At 38.9% G+C, this 23,400-nt stretch overlaps 2 protein-coding genes across 2 annotated transcripts in view; both read left to right on the top strand.

Moving 5' to 3' along the window:
* Window positions 1-12,071, top strand: part of TDRD1 (tudor domain containing 1) — a 64,951-nt gene extending 52,880 nt beyond the window's left edge. The window contains exons 16-22 of the mRNA XM_037804794.1: window positions 3,497-3,772; window positions 4,299-4,418; window positions 6,276-6,392; window positions 9,972-10,139; window positions 10,991-11,218; window positions 11,853-11,899; window positions 11,979-12,071. Of these exons, the coding sequence (XP_037660722.1) occupies window positions 3,497-3,772; window positions 4,299-4,418; window positions 6,276-6,392; window positions 9,972-10,139; window positions 10,991-11,218; window positions 11,853-11,899; window positions 11,979-12,071 (1,049 nt within the window). The remainder of the gene's footprint in view (window positions 1-3,496; window positions 3,773-4,298; window positions 4,419-6,275; window positions 6,393-9,971; window positions 10,140-10,990; window positions 11,219-11,852; window positions 11,900-11,978) is intronic.
* Window positions 12,072-20,118: 8,047 nt separating this feature from the next.
* VWA2 (von Willebrand factor A domain containing 2) overlaps window positions 20,119-23,400 on the top strand; it is a 45,124-nt gene continuing 41,842 nt past the window's right edge. The window contains 1 exon segment of the mRNA XM_037805254.1: window positions 20,119-20,340. The gene's annotated coding sequence lies outside the window, so the exon portion shown is untranslated.

Below are 23,400 nucleotides of genomic sequence, written 5' to 3'. Positions count from 1 at the left end.
CTTTTCCTGTATTAATTGAGATGATCATATGTTTTTTTTTTTTCTTCATTCTGTTAATGTACTGTGCTGCATTAATTCATTTTTTTTTTACATTCAACCATCTTTGCATAACTGAGGTAAATCCCACTTGATCACAGTGTATGAATCTTTTAATGTGCTGTTGGATACAGTTTGCTAGTATTTTATTGAGGATTTTTGCATCTATATTCGAAAGGGATGTTGGTCTGTAATTTTCTTATTGAATCTTTATCTGGCTTTGGTATTGGGGTGATGTTTGTCTCAGAATATGCTAGGAAATGTTTCCTCCTTTTCAATTTTTTGAAACAATTTGAGCGGGACCGGTGTTAATTCTTCTTGGAATGTTTGGTGAAGTGCACCAGTGAAGCCATCTAGTCCTGGGCTTTTTTTCTGTTGGGAGATTTTTGATTACTGATTCAGTCTCTTTACTTGTATAGGTCTGTTAAGATCTTCTATTTCTCTTGAGTCAGTGTAAGTAGTTTTTGCATTTCTAGGAATTTATCCATTTCATCTAGGTTATCTAATTTGTTAGTGTACAGTTGTTCATAGTGTTCTCTTATAATCCTTTTCATTCTGTGGAGTCTATGGTCATATCCCCCCTTTCATTTCTGATTTTAGTTATTTGCATCCTCTTATTTTTTTGTCAGTCTAGCTGAAGGTTTCTCCATCTTACTGTTTTCAAAGAACCAACTTTTGGTTTTGTTGATTCTAATCTTTATCCCCTCTCTTCTGCTCGCTTTGCATTTCATTTGCTCTTCTTTTTCTGGATCCTCCAGTTGCGAAGTTTGGGCACTCATTTGAGATCTTTCTTCTTTTTTAATATAAGCATTTAGAGCTATGAATTTCCCTCTCAGCACAGACTTTGCTGTGTCACATAAGTTTTAGTATGTTGTATTTTTATTTTCATTCAATTCAAGATATTTCCTGATTTCCCTTGTGATTTCTTTTTTGACCCATTGGTTGTTTGAGAGTGTTGTTTAATTTCCATACATTTTAAAAATTTTCCAGTTCTCCCTCTGTTATTGGTTTCTAGCTTCATTCCATTGTAGACAAAGATACCTTGTATGGTTCAGGAATTTTAAATTTATTGAGACTTGTTTCATCACCTAACATATAGTCTATCCTGGAGAACGATCCATGTGCCCTAGAGAAGAATGTATATTTGGTTGTGTTGGGTGAAGTACTCTATATGTGTCTATTAGGGGTAGCTGCTTTATAGTATTATTCAAGTCTTCTGTTTCCTTATTGATATTCTGTCTAGATGTTCTATCCATTATTGAGAGATTATGTGAATTAAAGTCTCCTACTATTAATGTAGAACTGTTTCTCCCTTCAATTTTGTCAGTGTTTGCTTCATATATTTTGGTGCCTCTGCTGTTAGGTACATATATATATATATAATTGTTATGTCTTCTTGTTGAATTGACCCTTTTATCAGTATATAGTGAGAAATTCATGATGTTCAAGGGGTTTTTGAATGAAAAACTAAGTCATTATTTGGGGAAGAGAGAAAATTTATTATGTACTTTAGACAAAGTATTCTTTTTCAAGATAAAAATTTCTGCTCTTAACAGAAGGGAAATATTCTATGTTATAACCTTTGTGTTAAATCTAGGTGATGGCAATTGGTATCGTGCTTTAGTCAAGGAAATCTTACCAAGTGGAAATGTTAAAGTACATTTTGTTGATTATGGAAATACCGAAGAAGTTACTGCAGATGAACTTCAGATGATCTCACCGAAATTTTTAAAGCTTCCATTTCAGGGGATACAGTGCTGGTTAGTAGGTATGGTACAGAATAAGACACTTTCTTAACTGTCTTCTAGTAGAGTACATAAAATTCTAAGTATTGATATCAATAATTTAAAGTTTTGTGAAACTTAGGGAAGATTCTACTTCATATTATAAAATTTAGAAATGTATTGTTAGAGGCATTGACCAGTATACCCAATGTTAATGACGAGTAGAGAAGCAGCTGCTTTCCTGTGCTACTAATGGGAGTGGAAAACCAGCAGAACCATCCTGAAGGCATTATGCAGGGGTCCTCAAGAGCCTTAGATAGTCACACCTTTTGAATTAGCAGTTTTACCTATAGTAATTTATCCCAAAGAAATAATCTTGGAATCACACACAATTTAGCTGCAAAGAAATTGATTAAAATACTGTTAGCACTGTAATAGCACTGTAATAGTTAATATTAGCAAAACAATCTAAATAGCCAGTGATGGGGGATTGGTTAAATAATACTCTATATAATGGTTCATAATATTACCTGTTTCATAAGGCGGTTGTGAGAATTAAATGAATCTTTAGGCAGGGCCTGGCACCCAGAAACTTCCATTTAAGTGTTTGCACAGTCATTAAAATAACATTAAATAGTTTATATGGAGACTCGTCCATATCTTAAGTGAAGAAATCAGGTTATAAAAGAGATGTAGGATAGCAGATAACGTGATTAAGAGCACACTCTGGAACCAGCTCTGCTACTGATTAGCAGTGAGATGTTGGGCAAATTACTTAAACATTTATCTCTGCTTCCATTTCCCCATCTGGAAAACAGTAATGAGTCATTAAAAATAAAAAATATAAAACACTTCTTAAAACTGTGCCTGGTGTTATACTTAAAATATCTATCCTTATTATAAAATTACCTCTTTTATAAAAGAAATAGGTGTTGTGTATTTGCATGTGTGTATCTCCATCTGCTCATAAAAATTGTGGAGGGCTGGATACCAGAATGTTAATAGTGATATGGCTGGAAGCATAGATGCTTTTCAGTTTTTCTTTTGCTTATCTCTTTCTGCTTATTCTATAGTAAGTATAATTCAGATGATTTCTTTTTAATTATCATGTTTTATGTTAGTCAGCCTGGGAATTCCTTTAAGAACACACATTCTCAGTCCCCATCTCAGACCTACTGAGTTGGAAACTCTGGGAGTGGGGCCCCACAATCTGTGTTTTAACCAAGCCTTCTAGGTGATTCAAATGTAAACTTATGTTTGAGAATCCCTATTTTATGCTAATAATTATGTACAAGACCAAAATTAGCCAAGAAAAATACTTTTTTGGTACAAGTAGTTTAAAATGACATTTTGAAATTATCTTTAGAAAATATCCACATAAGTGGCCATTGACATACTATCAGCATAATTGGTAATGCTGTATGTAACAGAACATGATGGTGGATTCTAAAAGAAATAACCCTATTTCTGTCTGTTGGATAAATTCCAGGTAAAGATATGATCATAGAGGAAGTAAGGGAAGATCCTGAGCCTCTAGAACTCTGGTGGTAAATTTGCAAATGCATTCTCTGTAATTCTGGCATTGCGAATGCACATAGATAGTTGAGTATTGGAAAGTGATCCTCAAAATTGCTGACCTGAATGTAAAACTTGACAATGACCTAGTCCTAGATACTGTGGAAGGAAAAATGCAGCTTGTATACAGTATTATTTTTATTGCTGTTCTTGTTTTCCAGATATACAGCCTGGAATCAATCATTGGACTAAAGAAGCCATAGCAAGATTTAAGATGTGTGTTGCAGGGATAAAACTCCAAGCCAGAGTGGTTGACATCACTGAAAATGGGGTGGGAATTGAACTGACTGATCTTTCAACTTCGTATCCCAAAATAATCAGTGATGTTCTTATTGATGAACAACTGATTTTAAAAGCCAGTTCACCACATAAAGACTTGCAAAATAACAGACCTGTTAATAAACGTGATCTTCAAATTGACACCCAGGGGCTCCAGGGTAACATTTTTAAGCCATCTTTAAGTTATGTTTATGTTATCCTTTGTTTTCATAGGCTGTTTTTTAGTATGTGAAAAATATGTCATCCTAAATGAAATAATCTTGCAGAAATACTTTGTCGAAATAGATTAGTAATGGGTTATAAGTTAATTTAATATTTATTATTGGAACATGATCATTTAATTAAACAGTGCACTCATTTTTAATGTACTTATCAGGTAAACTTGTGTCATTGAGCTATGTATTCCTTAAAGTTTGAACAAATTTTAAAAATTATTACAGAAATGGAATATACTATAAGGGTGTGATAGTTCAAGGATTTTTAAAATAGGTTGAGCTTTTTGTAATGTACACAGAATTCCTTGATTAGGTTGTTTGGTAAAAATACAGATTTTGTTTTGAGAATGGCTACATGTTGATTACCAGTAGTTGGTGAAGAAATTATTGATTGAATTAAATATATTACTGGGAAAGAATACAAAATTTTATCTTTTTCACACAAGACCTGTGTTTTGTATATTTTCAGCCATCTCTTCAGCTGAGCAATGGAAGACAATAGAATTACCAGTTAATAAAACTGTACAAGCAAGCATATTAGAAATCATAAACCCAAGTTTGTTCTATGCTTTACCAAATGAGATGTCAGGTAGGAAACCAAAATCTAAGACATATTTGTGCTCATCTTGTACATGTTTTTAACTTTTTATTTTGAAATACTTTCATTCACAAGACAGTTACAAAAATAATACAAACCCCATGCAGAGAACTCCAGCATACCCCTAATCCCCCACCCCATACCCAGATCCACCAGTTTTGCCACATTTCCTGTGTCATTCTGTTTTTCTACCTAGAATCTGTTCTCTGAACATGTGAGTGTAGGTTGCACACATCATACTCCTTGAACACTTACTACTGCCCTGTACATTTCCTAGGAACAAGGATATTCACTTATGTAACCGCTTTAAGTGCAGTATCAAGTTTAAGAAATTTATTACTGATATAAAGCTTACAGTCTATATTCTGTTTTATTCATATGTCTCAATAATGTCCCTTTGAACCTTTTATCCTCCCTTTCTAGATCCCATTCAGGATCATTAATTGCATTTAATTGTCATTGTCTTTTTAATTCTTTAATTTCTCTTTCTTTCTTTTTCTTTCTTTCTTTCTTTCTCTTTCTCTCTTTCTCTCTTTCTCTCTTTTTCTTTGTCTTTGTTCTCTCTCTCTCTCTCTCTCTCTCTCTCTCTTTCTTTCTTTCTTCATGTATGCAACATAAACTTTCCGATCTCAACCACTCCAAAGCATATCATTCAGTGGGATTAATCACATTCACAGTATTCTGGTATCCTCACCACCTTCCATTACTAAAACTTTCCCATCACTCCAAACAAATCTTACATCCATTGTGTGTTAACTTCCTAGCCCCTCTGCCTGCACCCCTGGCAAACTCTTCTCTAATTTCTGCCTCTATGTATGTTAATTTTTTTAATTATATAGTGTAAGGACTTGCTTTGAACTCTTGAGGAAATAAGGGGGAGTAGAGGAAAGTGATGTGATGATTTTTATTTCACTAGAAGTTTTAAGACAGAATCAGTCATAATAACAAATACAAATACAAATGGAAACTGCAGGAATGCCCTGTAATCAGCATCTACTTAGCCCAGTCTTGATCACCTACAGCTTTTTATAATAAAACAGTGTCATTAATTATATAGTTTTTTGTTTAAAGACATATCCATATTGAATTCTATTTATTAAGCTAACCTTCTCACAGTCATTTAAAAGAATTTGAACCAAATTATTTTAGACATATTGAAAGACTGCTTTGTAATCAGTCCATAATCATAATTTTACTGCATCTTAGAAACTAGAGGAAGTTTTTACACTGGACCTAATGATGAAGAAAAGTAGCATCTAAAAAGTTGACTTTTAATTTACCTTTTTTGTTTCATGGAAATCTGCAATTAAGGAAATTTCTTGTATGTATTTGAATTTGTAGTATAAAAAGGTGAGTTAATGCAAGTTGGGTGGCATCTATTTAATCTGTAGGCACCTAAAGGCTGAAAAAATGAATCTTTTTTTCAAATTGTCAACCCTAGAATTATGTAATACTAATAATTGCTATTAAATTTATCACTGAGATTACAAATAATAGTCTTTAGTCTATATAGTAGAAAGCAGGGATTTAGAATTATTCTGTCCTGACAACAACATGTAGTGTGATGAATTGGAAGTACTGTTGAGGATAGTTTTCCTTAATAATTTACAGAAAGTGAGCATACTTGTATAACCACTCCATTAGAGAAATTAGCACACCAGAGGCTTCGTTCTTATGCCCTTCCAGTATTGCATCCCTTAAACCAATAGTGATATATGTATTTTAAAAATATAAATGTATATTTTAATACAGTGTTTTTTATTGATTAGACTTGATATTCTTATGTATACTGGTGTAAATAATAGTACTGGAAATTTCTTCACAAAATACTGCTTTTATATATTTTAGAAGACCAGGAAAAACTGTATATATTGACAGCTGAATTGTTAGAATATTGCAATGTCCAGAAAAGTCAGTTATCCTATAGACCAAGAATTGGAGATGCATGCTGTGCCAAATACACAAGTAAGGTTCTTTTATATTAAAGGTAAAATATCTTGTAATGTAGATTTTCTTTATTTTCTATGTGTATTTCATTTTGTTGGAAAAATTAAGAAACACAAGATTGTGGGTTGAGTTCATGTGTTGAGTGGATTATTCAGCTTTTCTCTGTTCTACAGCCATAGATTGGATTTAGGCAAGGATATAGGTAGATTTTCTACAAGTTTGTCAGTACTTCTGAATAACCAACTCTTGACTCTTATGGTGGATCAATAATGTTTATATATGGAGGGCTTGTAATTACTTTGTAGAGTTCCGTGTGCATAAGGACTAAAAGAAGAATGAAATCCTTCAGGGATCCAGACTCATTGAATTGGGTATCCTTTGACCATTCTCCTGATGTTTAATATTTCATGTTGACAGATTTGTTTTTGCTAATATAACTGATACTGCAGTGACTATTCTTGGGCAGAAATTCTAGTTACTGACTGTAAATTCTTTAGGATGAATTATCAGTAATTGAATTCCTGAGTCAAAGGATGTAACTTGTTTTATACGTTCTGGGAACATACTGTTCTTTTGGCATCTTAAAGAAATGTCTGTCTGTGCCAGCAGTTTGTGAGCAGGCCAGCTTCATTGTCCACTTGCCAACTGTGGATGTTAAAATAATCTCCCTATTTGCTGATGAAATAGTGTCTTCCCTTTAAATTTTTGATAGCAAGCCTTTAATTTAGCTGTTGGTGTTGCTGGTCAAAAGATAGATGTCCTTCAGATTCTCCAATCTTTGTATGTGTATGTGTGTTTTGTTTTTTTTCCCCCCCTTTCTGGAACTTTTAGTATCCTCTTTTTTTTTTTTTTTCAATTACTTTATTTATCAAATAGAAAACATTTCCAAACAAAACAAAGCAATGGGAAGAACAAATATCCTGAAATAATTTCATTCCTTCCAGTATACTCCTACCTATCCTTTTTATCTCTTGTGTTTTGAAATTTGTAATTTATGCTGTGACTCACTGTTGGTTTTCTTTCCACTGTTGTGCTGGGCACTCATTTGGGTGGGCCTTTTGGTCTAGAAATTCATGAGCTTCAGTTCTTGGAAATTTTCCTGGATTCTTTTATTCCCTTTCATTTTCTGTTAGACTTGAACTATTCTACTAAATTTTCCTCTTTTTTCTTTAACCTTTTTTTTTGTTTTGGTTCTGCTTTTAAGGCTTTTAAGGCAATTTCACCTTTCAACTTTTCTTGAGTTTTTTTTTCCCTAATACTATCTTGTTCTTTTCTCCAGGATGGTAATATATCATTCTTTTAGTTTTTTTGCCTTTTCCTTCCTTGGTTTCCTTGAGTCCCTACTCTGGTCTCCTTTCTCATGTTAGAGGCTTTCTTCAAATATCTGGTGATCTTTTGCTGTTCACTTATTTAAGATGGGATGCTCAAGAGTTAATCGGAAGGTTCTTTTGTGTGTAGACATAACATTTCTTGTCCATTAGTAGGGTGATCTGGCTCTGCTGTGTCCTTGGGGACTCCCGAGGTTAGTGTCTTGAGGTGCTTTCACTTGGGATGGTTGTCTCCTGCCTGAGTGCACAGCTTGCCTGGCAGTGCTGTTGGTATACTCTTCTTTCTCTGCTCTGCCACATATTCCCAGCTCATGGTCTCTGACTGACCATCTCTGGAGACGAAACCTCAAGTCTTCTGCTCTTTTATAGGAGCAGTGGCCTGTAAAGGGGGAGGTCTTCTCAGCTTTATTACAACATGTGAGCATAAAACTGATCATGCTCATTAGCAACTTGAAAAATAGATGCTATATGTAAATGGATTTAGAAACTAAAGTCTATACAGATGTCTTGGAAGTAACTCTTTGTTTCCTTTATTTTCTTCATTTTAAGGAAATATATTTCCTCATTTTCAGCTCCATTTTGACTACATGTGAATGGATGGCACCAATTTTGAGTCTTAGGGGTTGTTTGGCTTCCTGCACTGCCAGCTCTGGTTCTGCTATCTTGGCTCTACTAAGTCATTTCCATTCATGCATCTGCTTTCTACCTTCCAAAATTACATTGTCTTCTCCCTTGCTCTCTATCCTTTTGGTTTTATGCCTTTTTATTTTTTTATTTACAGACATAAACTTTGTTTTTTAAGTTTCTTTTCTATTAGTGAAGTTGTAGGTTTACAGAAAAATCATGCAGATAATAGAGTTCCCATCTTAACCCCCATTCCACCCCCACACACAGTTTTCCCTGTTAACACTTTGCATTGATGTGGTACCTTTATTACAATTGATGAAACAATATTGTAATTCTACTACTATCTATAGTCCATAGTTTACATTAGGGTTCACTGTGTTTGTGTTGTATGGTCCTATGGTTTTAAAAATTTTTTATTCTAGTAACACGTTTACAACCTAAAATTTCCCCCTTTTAACCACATTCAAATATATAATTCAGTGGAGTTAATTACACCCACAATGTTTTACTACTGTCACTACCATCTATTACTTAAACTTTTCCACCACTCCGAACAGAAACCCTGTACCAATTAAGCATTAACTCTCCATTCCCTACCCCCATCCCAGCCCCTGGTAACCTGTATTCTAGTTTCTGACTCTTTGAGTTTGCTTATTCTTAATTATTTTGTTCAGTGAGATTGTACAATATTTGTCCTTTTGTACAGGCTTATTTCACTCAACATGATGTCTTCAGGGTTCTTCCATGGTCACAGGTATCAGAACTTCACTCCCTTTTAAGGCTAAATAATTATCCATTGTATGTATATAGCACATTTTGTTGGTCCATTCATTTGTTGATGGACTCTTGGTTTGCTTCCATTTTTTGGCAATTGTAATGCCACTATGAACATCGGTATGCAAATACCTGTTCTAGTCCCTTCTTTCAGTTCTTTGGGTATATACCAAGAAGTGGGATTGCCAGATTTTATGGTAATTCTATATTTATCTTTCTGAGGACCCTCCACACTTTTCTGCAGCGGCTGCACCATTTTACATTCTCACCAGCAATGAACGAGTGTTCTTATTTCTCTATATCCTCTCTAACACTTATTTTTTTTTTTAAATAGTAATCATTCTAGTGGATGTCAAATGGTATCTCGTGGTTTGGATTTGCATCTCCTAATGGCTAATGATGTTGAGCATCTTTTCATGAGCTTGTTCTCCATCCTTTGGAGAAATGTCTCTTCAAATCTTTTGCCCATTTTTCTAATAGCGTTTGTTCTTTTGTTGTTGAGGTGTAGAATTTCTTTATATCCTTATTGGATATGTAGTTTTCAAATATTTTCTCCCACTCCATAGGTTGTCTTTTTACTTTCATGACAAAGTCCTTTGCACAAAAGTTTTTACTTTTGATGAAGTCCCACTTATCTATTTCCCCTTTTGTTGCTTGTGCTTTTACTGTATGCCTTTTTCTTTTTAATCCCATTAGTGTCTTTTTAGTAGTATTTGGGAGAGAGTAGAAGTGAAAGTTTATATTTGATCTGGAATCTTTAACTAGAAATCTTGGCATGATGTAAATGCAGCTGTGAATGACTTACCTTCAGGGAGGAGGAGGAGTCACTAAACTTAACATCTCACCTGAGATACCACCGTATTTTTAGGTGATGATTTCTGGTACCGTGCCATTGTTCTGGAGGCATCAGATGCTGAGGTGAAAGTGCTTTATGCGGACTATGGAAACATTGAAACTCTACCTCTTTCCAGAGTGCAGCCGATCTCCGCCAGCCACCTGGAGCTTCCTTTCCAAATTATTAAATGTTCGCTTGAAGGTAGACAGTTAAGTCACTTTACAATTTGGGTGTCCATAGGATTTTTTTTCTGTTTGCTTTTATAGCTCTAAGTCTGAATCAGAAGGCTATTCCAGTTAACTGCCCGGATTTCTAAATATTAAGCAGAGTTTATAAAGAAATTTCATATCTTTTATCTTTAATTCCAACAAAATCTGTATTTAGTTAGTGCCTCTCTGTTTTACAGTCAGTTTCAGAGCACCCAGGTTAAATGACTCTGATTGCCCCGGGTTGCAGAGCTAGTGAGTGGCAGGCCCTGGGGTCTTCTCACCTCTTCTTTGGGGTCTGTCTGCTCTGGCACTGCTCCCTCTGAGGAGACCAGAGGCTTCAGAAGACACTGTTTTTTGGGTACCTTATGAGGTTTACTAAATCTGTATATATTCGACTCCTAGATTGCAATTTGAATAAAGTGAATGAAAATGCTAAAGTAGCTTTTTCCTGTTTCTCTTGATTTCTTTTCCCAGAGGTCCTGGCAGACAGTCTTGCACTGACTGCCTTATAGTCTGCTTTGGTTTTGACTCAGAGAGAGAGCCGGAAAAGTGTCTTCATTTATTGTTCACTTCTCCCATTGGAATGTATGTCCAGTAGGGCAGAGATGTTGCTTTCTACCCTCTAGACCTAGATTAGTACTTGACACATAGTGAGTGATCAGTAAATATTTATTAAGTTTGATTTTTGTGAATGTCCCAGCAAGTAGTACATCACAGTATACCTAAACCCAACTGAAATCAGAGTACATTTTGCTTTTTGTCTGAAGATTAGCTACTTTATCTAAATATTGTCTTATTTAAAGGGACTTGAAGATTAACTGTAATACTCCCTTTTTTACCCAGGACTAATGGAATTGAATGGGAGCGCTTCTCAGTTAATAATAGAGCTATTAAAAAATTTCATGTTGAATCAGAATGTAATGCTTTCTATAAAAGGAATTATTAAGAATGTCCACATGGTGTCGGTTGAGAAGTGTTCTGAGAATGGCACTGTTACTGTAGCTGATAAGCTGATGGTGTATGGTCTGGCAAAAAACATCACATCTGAAAAGCACAGTGCTTTAAATAAAGGTAATTTTTCCAATTTAATTAATAAACAGATGTAATTCAACTTAGTTGTCCTCATCTTTCCTGACAGCCTGTGGCCACATTCCTCGCTTCCTCCTCTTGTAGAAATGGAGTTGTGGCACTCTGGGTTGACTTTGCTCCCCAGAAGAGCCGCTTCCATGAAAGCGGTTCTCCTGGTCCAGATTTTCCTTAGGTCAGACTTGATCAGCGCCGCTGTTAGACTTGACCCTGAGAGCTTTGGAAATGGCAGGCAGGCTGCAGTTGCCTTACCTCCAGCTTAACTGTTGATCCTGTTCAAAGTGAGAGCAATCTGTATTTGAGATTGGAGCTTACTGGTATTTCATAAGATTTTTTTTTTTCTTTTTTGCATACCTCTCCTCAACCAAAAAGAAAGTTTTCGCACATATGATAGTCACAAGACCTAATACTGTGCTTTGGAAATGAGGATGTTTATTTGGTAAAATCCAGAGCATTGTAGGTAGCTAATGTCAAAGCCCAAATGAAAAGTTAATAGATCAAGACCTTTGTAGTTGAAACCCATGCTTGAGGGACAGATCTGTATATGTTGAGACTCCAAGCATGTTTCTTTTTGTTATTTATGTTACATTACCTGATGGCCTTTTGTGTTTGTTTTTAGAAAAAATGTACAAGATGAATTGCTGCTGCACAGAGTTACAGAAACAAGTGAGTAAAATTTCCTTATGTGAAATCATACTCCTATCATTTTTAGAAATTAAATAATGTTATTTCATTTCCCCCACAGATTGAGAAACATGAACGGATTCTTCTTTTCCTCTTAAACAATCCAACCAATCAAAATAAATTCATTGAAATGAAAAAACTGTTAAAAAGTTAAGTTAAATTTGACTTTTTTTGCCACTTCTGTAACCACCCATAGGACCATCTCCATATTGTCAGGATAGATTTAACTGAGTGAAACTTGTTGTTTGGCTATACTTTATTTTGTGATTTAATGATCCGAGATTTGGTTGTGATGTTTTTGCTTGTCGTTCTAGGTTTTATTTGATAGTCTTCCCTTGGCAGTGCCAATGGAACTGAGCCCAAGGGTCTTGAAGTTGCAGCAATCTGTACTTAATTTTGTTTGATTTTGAGAACGCTTATGTTATTGATATGTAGAGGGACCTGTAAAAATTGTTGTGAGACACCACTCTAATTGAATAATCACATTCAGCGTCACCAGTTTTAGGACCAACTGACGTCATTGCCTTGCCTCCTGATGTGATGCACTGAGAAAAAGACATATCACCACAAATGTAGTAATCTTTCCAAAATATTGAACTTGAATCTGATGAGGAAATAATTAGACAAATCCTTTTCCCCAAAGTAACCATTTTCCTAACTTCTAACACCATTTTGGGCCTACTTCTTGAACTTTATGTATTCTTTCTCCCAGTACTGTATCTGTGAGGTCCAGCCATGCTGTTGTATGTATGCTGAATATAGGGACATTCTGTAAGACAGCTGGCTTGGTCATCACAAAAATGTAAATTTCATAAAGAAATTGGATGGCTGAAAAACATCTTAGATTAAAGCGATCTGAAAACACATACAACCACACACAATATATGATCCTTGATTGGATCCTGGATTGGAGATAACAATGGTATTATTATTAGGATAATTGAGAAATATGAATATGGATTGCATAATAAATTATTGTAGTATTGAAAAACTTCCTGAGTATACTGTGGTTATGTAGGAAAATGCCTTTGTTCTTAAGAAGATACATAACTGAAGTATTTAGGGGTGCTTCATAAAAACATATATATAAATATATGTAAATATAACAAGAAAGAGATACTGCAAATGTGACAAAATGTTAATAATTGGTGAATCCTGGTAAAGGGAATAAGGATTTTCATTGTACTACTTTTATAACTTTTCCATAGGTTTGAATTTTTCAGAATAAATTAGGGTGGTGTCTGACAGATTTTTCTATATCCTGTTCCCAACAATTTTTCACCTAACAAATTTAACATCCATTAATGATTCTTACTTGAATCACCATTACAGTGGTAGTAAAAAAAAATTGTTTTGAAGTAAAGCCTCACATCTGTGTGTCTAGATTTGAAATTAACATTCACATTCCTATAAAAATGTTTAGCACTTTTTATGAAGAGGTTATAAGGGGCTAAGAATGGAAAGTAAGCTGCACTGATAGTAAATTTTATTTTAAAAAAAGACATACTTATCAGTAAGGTTCTCTAATGGTAAATTTCATTAAAAATTACTGATAGTAAATTTCATTTAAAAAAAAAAATCTCAGAAATCACTGTGTGATCAATAGCCAATTGGAACTTCTGATCAAAATGAAATTGTACTTCTTACCATTTTGAATTGATATAATCCTAGCCAAAAGCAAAGGAACTTTGATTTATAAAGTGTGTGCACTCTTTTTGGCTAAAGTGTAGTTTATATTGGACTGTTTGGAAATAGTTCCAGAGGTCATATCACTCACTTTGTGTGTCTCAAGTAGGGGCGGTCTGTGCTAAAACATTCTGCATGTGGTCATATATATTGTTGTTTTGTTTTTGCTTTAAAAAAGTCTGAGTTCTAAACTAAATGTCATTAATGCAAGACAGTTTTGGTTCTCATTACTTACTTCCTTTACAAAATTTGGGTTATTTTTAATAAATGCTGACTATTGCATTTACAACTTTCAGTCCTTCAGTTATTGCTGTTTCGTGTGCCTGTGTTTAAAATCATAAAATCCTTTTATGCCTACATTTTGCTTGCCTGCTACCTTTCCATTAGGTTGGTTGGTTTTATTTTTTCCCTCTAAGTTCATCTGCCCCTCACCCCAGGCAAAGGTCTGGCATAAAAGATTCATCCCAAATTCATGAGAATATTGGGAAGGAGTACAAACGGGCTTTCAATTGGATATGTAACTTTTTATTACTTAAACGTTCGAAAGAAAATAACATCACCATGTTAATACTGCATAAATCTAATTGGTGGATACCCGAGTTTTATTATTTTCTGGACTTCCCTGTCAGTTTGAACTATTTCATAATAAAATAAAGCCCTGCTCCACTCCATCCTCCCTGTAACCATCTGCCTCCTCCAGGTAGTCATGTTCTTTGGTGTGTTGCTCCCTCGGGTACCAGCTCTTCCAGCCACACTGGGGTCACCAGCCACTTTCTCTCCATCCTTAATTAGTTAGTTTTCCCTTTGGCCATGGCCTTTTGTGGAGTGCTTGACCACAGCCTGTTGCCTTTTTCTGCTGCCATCCACACCATTCCTGATCTGTAGCCACTTCACAAAATGGTTATTTATATTTTCATTGTAGTTAGGATTTACCGTTTTCTGAAGCACAAATCCAGTTAACAAAAGTTAAAAGTCCAAAAGTATGTATTTTTCTTGAAGTATATAAAGTAATCATTGAACTCCTAATGTGCAGAATTATGGGCAGTTAACTTCACTGCAAGCCCCAAAGTTTCTTTTTGGGAATTTTTCCATGACTTAAGTGTCATACTGTGAAAGAAGATGTGGACACCAATTCAAAGTAGACACTTGATGACTTTTTTGCTTTTACTGGTGATATGTATCAGCTAATCTGATAGATGAAATGGAAGTTTTCCTTGTGTAAAAGGTGTTTTATCATTGACGTGCTTCCTTTAGATAAAAGTTTATGCAACTTTGCCCAATAAAATGCTTTCACTTCCCAACCAGATTTCCCTTGTGTTCTTATTGCCAGCATTTTGCTGATGTCCTTTTCTTGTGTGTACTAGGAGTCCTAGATACTTGATATAACTGTTCTTACAATGTTCCATTCCAACCACAATGAAAAAGCAAATGAAAACTATGGAACCACAAAATTGGCCTTTTTATTATGGAAAATGAGGAGAGCAAGTCAAATTCCCAATGGTACTGAAATTTTGAATAGAAACTTATAATTAAATGGCGTTTAATATAATTTGGTTGTTCAGCTATTTGCCTTGTCGTCAAAAAGTAACGCATGTAACCTAATAACACTAGCCTCTTAAATAGAGATTTGAGTTCAGTATCTCCTGGGTTAATTCTACATATTATCACACAGTACAGCCACATCTTATTTCTGAGTAACTGTAAGAAGTTAACTCTTTTAATTAGCATGCTGCCTGCAGTTTCATTCATTCAGCAAAGGTTTATTGAGCTCCAGTTATGCGCCTGCCATTGCAGTCAGGGCTGGATGTATTGTCCAGCAGTGCCATATCGGGCCCCATCACTTCCACCAACCCTGGTCTTCAGGTCCCCTCAAAATACCTAGTTCTGTCATGGATGTGTAGACTAGGGCTGAAACTACATATCAGGTGGTTTATTCCTTAGTGAGGACCAGTAAATATTGAGATAAAGCAATATCCAGTTTTCCAAGGAAGAGAGTTCTATTGTATGGATTAGCTTAACAGTGAACCTCCAGGCTTCGAAGGGTCTGTGTGTGCATATTCAATATGCCTTTACTTCTGGTAGAGCTCTTTTGCTCAGGCACCTAGAAATGTAAAATGCTTAAATGCATGGATGAGGTTGATTAATATGCTGAATATGAGCTCCCTTGCTATATAATAAACTTGCCAGAAAACCAATATGTGAAGGTCCTTTAACCAGTGGAGCCCTAAGCTGCCAAATTCCAGGAGAGGAAATATGTCACCAAGAGGCTTACCATGGGAGGCTGCCAGCTGAAAGCCAAGACAGTAAACCTGGAGTGCTGCTAGTGGTTTCCTCTCCAACAATGGACTGCTGCCTGAATTAGGAAGTCAAGTTCTTCTGGAAGCAGCCATAGAAGGCAGTTGGGGTGCCTCACCGGTGTGGTTCATTCCACAGTTATCAAGGGGGGTTTTGTTTTGTTTTTCCAGAATAAAGGGAATTGGAGGGCAGCTTGTGGTTCCAAACATGCAGTCAAGAAAGTGGTAAGATGATTTTCCTTGCTAGACTTAAAGCAAGGTCAGCAGCTTTAAGGTCACCACCCCTCGGGCTTAACCAGAGAACTGTTCGCATTTTTTCTCCCACCCCTTTCAGCTGGCTGTGGTGTGACTTCCCTGGCCTCAGGAATTTCTCAACATCTTGGAGTTAGGTTTCAGATGACCTAAAGCTGATTCTGTTAAAGGTTTCCACTGCCCAGCTTCAGCCATTTTCCTCACTTACACAACAAGTCCACAAGGCCCATTAGAGACCCTGAGCTGATGCCGTTTTTTAAAACCATGTGGTGTGATAGCCTTGTCAAGTGGAGGTACAAACCCTCCCCACTCCCCTCCTGGGAGACGAACTGGGATGCTGGTTAAGTGAGGCAGAAACCAGAGTCTCTGCTCTGCCTTCATCCAGGAGTGCCCATATGTCTTTCAAAATGCTGTCGATAAATACTTAGGTTAGAGCACACGCATATGCGTGAAATCTAAAACCAAGATTCACAGTACTGGTCATTTGGAGGGAAGAGGGGAACAATGCAGCAGCACTGACGATTTGCTGTAGAGAGCGCTCACCTAGGCTTGGATGTTGCCTGAATGGCACCTTTGCCATGGTAGACACTCCCTGGTTACTCCATTCAGCCAGGAAGCATCACATTTCCCAGAGGTGACTCTAGTAAAACTTTGCTTAATACCTCTCACTGCTTTAAGAAGGAGTTGGAATTAATTTTAATTTAATCCTTAGAACAATTGGTAACCTACTCCAAACTCGAGAGGCTTTTCAGCTCTGGGATCGCAGCATTTCTGTTTCACATCTACCGGCCACACCTTGGCTCTCCCTTATTGACCGTAGCTCCATAGTTCCTGCTCTGGCTTAATTTTCTGCCTGTGATGCACTTCAGGATCAGGACCTTTGTTTCCTCTGGCATGTTTTTTTTTTTGCCATTTAATATGGTTTCCTGTTCTTTCATGTCTCAAAAATAAAGGAGGTGGGATGGGGCACAGCTTAGTGGCTCCTCTGAGTTCTGGGAACATCTACAATTTTTGTATTTCCGAAGTCCATCGTCTTTGAGCCTTTCTCTTTCATGTGTGCTTCACCTGCCTACATCAGTTGGGGGACTGGATGCAAAGAATTTGAGTTGGGGTTCATAAGGTTGGGAACTGCTGTACCCTTCAACCCTGAATTTTATAGATCAGGAAACTGAGCCATTGAAAGTTAAGCATCTTCTCTCCGTTCCATGCCAGTAGGCAGGAGAGCTGGATAGGAAACCCCAGGCATTCTCTTGTCCAAAGCAAGTGGTCATTCCCATACACTGGTGCCTCCCACTGTTAACTGCCAAGTGCTGAAGTCTCCATTTTTCTACATAGAATTCAAAGTGTACTCCATGCCTTGTGTGCTTACTACTGAAACACACTGCAAAGGGCGATCTGTGAATTAGTTCAACACATTTTAAAAGGGCATTTACTATGGACAGTTACCAGGCTCTGGGGCCACCAAGTGGATAAGACAAAATCCTTAGAAGCAAGGAGCTAACAATTGCTTTGGGATGATAACCTTATTTTTTAAATTCCCATAAAGCTTCACAAAGGAAAGGTTGTCATGGATAAAAGAAGTCCAGCTTCTCTCTGTATGAAAACCCCTGCTTAGGCTCCCACTCACCACTCTCCAGGGACTGAGCCACTTGCCTTTCTCTCCTCCCCACACCCACACTTAGTGGTTGGACCTGACAGGCTTCTGGGTGGACTGATTGATTATAAGTTGATGTGAAGGTGTTGCAACCAGCTCACATCTCCACCAGTATTTATATTTTTTGCCCTTCTTAGTCTTGGAGCAAAAATATCAAATAGTCTGAATGAAAGCAAACTGTCAAGAACATTGTGTTAGTTGGGGTTCTTTAGGGAAACAGAACCACTGGAGATACCCGGAAATACAAGATTTTATAAAAGTGTCTCACGCAACTGTGGAGATGAACAAATCAAAATTCTATAGGGCAGGCAGCAAACTGGCAACTCCACTGAAGGTCTTTGATGAACTCCCCAGGGGAGGTTGGTTAGCTGAAGAAGAAATGAAAGTTCTCTCTTCCCTAAAAAAATCTTCAACTGATCGGATTAAATCCAGCTGATTGAATTCTCATTGCAGAAGGCACGCCCTTCATTGATGTAATCAGCCTCAGATGCAATCAACTGATGATTTAATAAACCAACCTCTGGTTTATTAACCACCCACAAATGTCCTTTCAGTAACAGGCCAGTGCTTGCTTGACCAGATACCTGGGCACCATCACCTGGCCAAGTTGACACATGAACCCAACTATCACAAACATCCAGAATTGAATTTTAGTTTCTCCAAAGCAAACCTAGTTAGGCAAAGATGTGCTGGTAACTGTTTAGCAACCAACAAGTGGTGTCAGCTGAGGAATGTCCCCTTTTACCAGCACCTGGGGTCTACCCTGCTAGAAGCCGCCACTTCTGATTGGAGCAGCTGAGTCTACTTGCACCCGTGGCTAATTGTGCACTTAAAATGTGGCTAAACTGTGAGTTGCTATAAATGTAAAAGACAAGATGTGTAGACTTAGTACCAAAAAAAAGGTAAAATACCTCAACTTTGTTTCAGATTGATTACATGTGAAAATGACAATAATTTGGAAAACACCAGGCTAAAAATTAAGTTCACCTGTTTCTTTACCTGTGGCTACTAGAACATTTAAAATTACCCATGTGGGTTGTGTTGCATTTCTGTGGGACAGTGCTGATCTAGAGGCAGAGACTACCCCTCTCCCCAGCATTTAAATCAGGTAAGTTCCCTGCATGGGTGATGAGCTCATATTACTTATGCAGCTCTGGTGTGGCCCTGTTTCCACTTCTGGATGCTCAATAAATGTTATTGGGAGGAAAGAATGAATGAAGACCTCTTGAGGTCTGCAACATTAAGTTCACCATGGACTACTTATGCTGGAAGCACTTAATGGGAGGATTGGAAACCAACTGAGAAACGCAGACTGAAATACAATATTCTAGACTCTTTCTAAAAGGAAAGGTTTAAGAACAAGAAAATTGTTATTTATCAATCAGATTGACAGACTTCAAAGAATAATGGGGAAGGGGGGTGGTGGCTGCTACCTGGCAGGGAATTTAAGATGTGTTACAACTTGTGCCTAAAAATTTATCTTCTTGCAGTTTATTCTAAGGAAGTAATTGGGCAAAAGCACAAAGATACCTGATCACATTTTTTAAAATTGAAGGTCAGCTTAATGTTTGACAATACCAGATAGGTTAAGAACTTTAGAACATTATGTAGTAGCTAAAAACATGGAAAGATGTTTAAGAAAAATTGAAAAGCCAGTCATGATACAATAAGTATGAAATGGGCTTTAAAAATGTATGTAAATTATATGTAGGGTGAAGGACAAAGAAAGAACATACACCATAGTGTTAACAGTGATCATCTCTTGGTGGTGGGATTATGTGTTTTGTTTTTAAATTTGTTTGCTGGTATTTTCTTTTTTTTGGCAAGAAGTACACATTATAAAATTATCCTATTTTTATTAAGTATGAAAACTACAGATTATGCAATGATAGCCTATCTTTATTGAGCGCTTCCTATGTACAAGGCATCCTACCAGATGATGTGCTATTTTGTTTTGTGACATTTAAAAAAAATCAGGCCCCCTCTAGATCAGTCAAGGTTGGGGCCAAAAGGCCCGATTATTATCGCCCAATTGCAGTAAAAGGATAGACAGGTAAACAAAAGGCAATTGCCATGACAAACAGAAACGATGCCAAACTTAACTTTCCGCACGGGTCGGAGCAATAAATCTGCGAAGTAGACAGCGGATGATACAGTGTGCCCTGCTGCAACGCTCAGAGGCTGGGAGGACCGCGCAGAAGTGAGTACCTTGGTTTATTTGCCGATCTTGGCCAACGCCTTGTTTAAAAACGCGGGGATTCCCGTTCGGATTCCCAGAAGCGCCCGGTGCACCTCGGCTGGCTGGGAGGGCGCCTCTGAACCCTGCCGGGCCGGGCCGTCCCCGCGCTCCTTAACCACCCCTCGGCGAGAAACTCAGGTGTCTCTCCTGCCTCCCAAACCCCAGGCGCCCCTCCAGCAGGCCTTCAGCGCCCCCTGGCCCGAGCCGAGCTAGCACCTAGCGAGAAGAGAGCCGCGGCGCTCGGGCTACCCCGTGCGCTCCTCCTTGCGCCGCGCCGGAGGGAAGCGGGCGCCGCCGGGTAAGTGCCAGCTGAAAGTTGGCCTCCGCGCGGAGCAGGAGCGCAGGCGGCCGGATTCCCGCTCGCGGCCTCGGAAGCAGGCAACTAGTTATTTATTCGCGGTCCTCTGGAAGGAGCCAGCTCTCGCCCCGCGTGGATGAGGCGTCCGCGCGGCAGAGCGGCCGCTGCGGGCTTTGTTTGGCATTGTCTGCTCCTCACCTGCGCGCTGCTGGGGAGGCCGCTTGCCGTTCCGGGAAGTCTGCGTCCGGGGAAAGAGCGCACCTGGCACGCGCCTACCTCCCGAGCTCCCCGTGGTCGACCTGGGCCGATCCGGCTGGGGGATGGGGGGCTCTTGGAAAGGGGCGCGAGGCGGGCCCGGGAACGGCCCCCTTTCTTGGGTTCTGTGCGCTGGTGCGCCGAGCCGAGGGGTGCAGACCTCAGGTAAGGGGGCAGGGTCTTAGTGTCTGTGGGTGGAAGCGACAATCACGCATTGAACCCGAGCTGCCTGGCACTCTCGCCAGACCCCCTTTCCCATCGACAGCGGAAGGGGACTCTCCTTTTGAATAAAGGCTTTAGGGACACGCTCACGTTCTCTTCCCCCTTACAGGACAAATGCTGGTGTTAAGGTGACTCCTGTGCAGTTTTTCCAGGCACCTGAGTGCCACCAGCGAAGTCTTTGCAAGCAGAGCCCGATAGGGGCCCTCGAACCTGAGAGACTTGCCCATGGGTGATGGGAAGTCCAGGGAATTATCCCCCTGGTGGCTTTACATGTTGGCACCCTCCTCTCTCCCCCCTACTCCCTCCCGGGCCGCTCTGCTTCTGGGTGCTTCTCCTGTCCCAGGACCTGGCCCTCAGCCACCTGCTGGGACAGTGGCTGGGAGGGTCTCAGAATTGGACTTCTGAGACTTGCTGGAGGCATCAAGTTAAAAGATTCTAGGCACCCAGGCAGAAGAGAGGGGAAGAGGGCACCCTCGCTGCCCTTTCATTGTGGAATCCATGGCTCTCCAGCCTGGAGGGGCCTTTCATTGGAAATGGCACTGATGTGAGTAATTAGAACCTGAACTGCTTTTAAACTATGAACTTCTTTAATGAAAAAAGATAACTCCAAAAAGTCGAGGTCTGTTTGCTCCTGGTGTGACATCATATTAAGAAATGTGCTTTTATTGAGGAAAGAGTCAGAAACAAGAGGTAGCACTGGAGATGGTAAAAGCCATATTGCTGGCTTTCAGAATTAGCCAGAAAGCTTCTGCTAGCTCCCACTTCAAGTGGAATATGGCCCTTAATCATCTTTTTCTGCAGAAATTCAGCTCAGAGCCATTTCTTCATGGTGTAAGAATTTGCCCAACTAGGCCCCCAGGCAGAACCAGGGAGGTGGAGGGTTGAGGGGTTTTGGGTGGTGGGGGATTCCTTCTCAGAGTCAGAGACCCCTGTTTTTACAGATGAGGACACTGAGACCCACAGAGCTTGGAGTCCTGCCCAAAGCAGAGTGCAAGGGTCTGCCAGGCACCAGGACTCCTGGCTTTAATGAGCTTGGTAAACCGCAGGACAGTTAATTGGCAGTGGTGGCATTGGAGAGAAACTATTGGAAATGTAAAAGCCTTTTGTTAATGCCCCAAGTGTGTGTGCATCTTCCAGTGACAGAACATTTTCCTTGTATCCTCAGCACCTGGAAGCGTGCCCAGCACAGGGCTGATGCTTGATATCTTTTACTGGATGAGGGAAATGTTACATAATTATATCAAATGATCAGCAGCAGTCGGGGCATTTTAGATTAATGGTCCTTAAACGTTTGTAATAAAGTCTTGATTGAGAGAACTGTAACAGAATTGCAATTTTTTATCCAATAAGGATATTTAAAAATAAAACAAATCCCAGCCATCATCTCCCAGGCTATTGGAGGTCCCTTGGGGACTGTTCACGAGGGAAGGTCTGGCTTATACCTGCTCCTGTTTCTTTGTCCTCCCCAAGCCAGCTCCCTGGAATAGCTGAATACATTTGAACTCCCTTCCTTTTATTTTTACCCTTTCATCTTCTCAACAGCTCCAGACAGCTTACTCTTCCTCTTCCACTCACAAAATTACCTGCTTGTTTCCCCTGAATGTGATTCCTTCCCTTGGTCCCCCACTTCCTTTCCTATTCCTGAACTCATCTGGAACTGGGTCTCCCTGGTCTCAATTTAGGAAACTTTGTCCTTGTCTAGGGGGCTTTTGGGCAGTGGTCTCCTGTGATCCTGGCAGCCACCTTTTCAGGTAACTAGGATGGGTGATGTCATTTCCCTTTTAGAGAGAAGGAAATCAAGAGGCTGAAGTTAAAGTGTTTATCCAAAAGACTCATGCTCAGCCCTCCTGACTTCTGGTGCCCTTTCCATTCCCTTGTAATACTGCACGGTTCTGTCAAAGCTGAGCCGCCCGCATCGGAATCTCTGGGCTTGACTCCAAGCCTGCTGTTTACTATCTGTGTCACCTTGGGCCTCAGCTTCTCCACGTTGGTTTCCTCATGTATAAAAATGGAAATGTAGTGTTTACCCTATATAGAATTATGAGTTGTTGCTAGATGAGATTAAGATAACAGATGTACTGATACTCTTTTAACATCTTATGTTTAGGAAGAGAATTACAATTTAGCAGAGACTTTCACAGTCTCATCACACTGGATCTTTACAATGATTGTGTGAGTTTGTTATAATGAGATTCTCCCCATTTGAGAGATGAATGAACAGAGGCAGGGAGGTTGCTGCTTGCAGAGTCCCCCAGCTGGTGAGAAGCAGAGCTAGGCTAGGACCCCTGTCTTCTAACTTCTAGTCCTCCATGCTTGCCAGAGTCCCACTATGGTGAGTTTGGGTCCTGCATAACTTAAATAAAGGATTTTAAGACATCTTCAAAACATCAAAATCTCTCTGGCTGAAAGTGTCTCTTAGGTACGGCAGGTGTGGGAGGTGCCGTGATTTCTGCTTGTCTGCCCAGCTTTCTCCTTGACTGTCTGGGGAATCCAAAACAGCACATCATTTGGCCCTTGGTGCTGATTTCTGGTTATCAGACTGTTGGGTTCTGAAACTTCACAGATTCTGATAGGGGGAGCATG

This window comes from Choloepus didactylus, chromosome 15, assembly GCF_015220235.1.
Source record: "Choloepus didactylus isolate mChoDid1 chromosome 15, mChoDid1.pri, whole genome shotgun sequence".
NCBI lineage: Eukaryota > Metazoa > Chordata > Mammalia > Pilosa > Megalonychidae > Choloepus > Choloepus didactylus.
The sequence above is the reverse complement of the archived record's forward strand: the minus strand, read 5'-3'. Positions and strand labels throughout refer to the sequence as shown.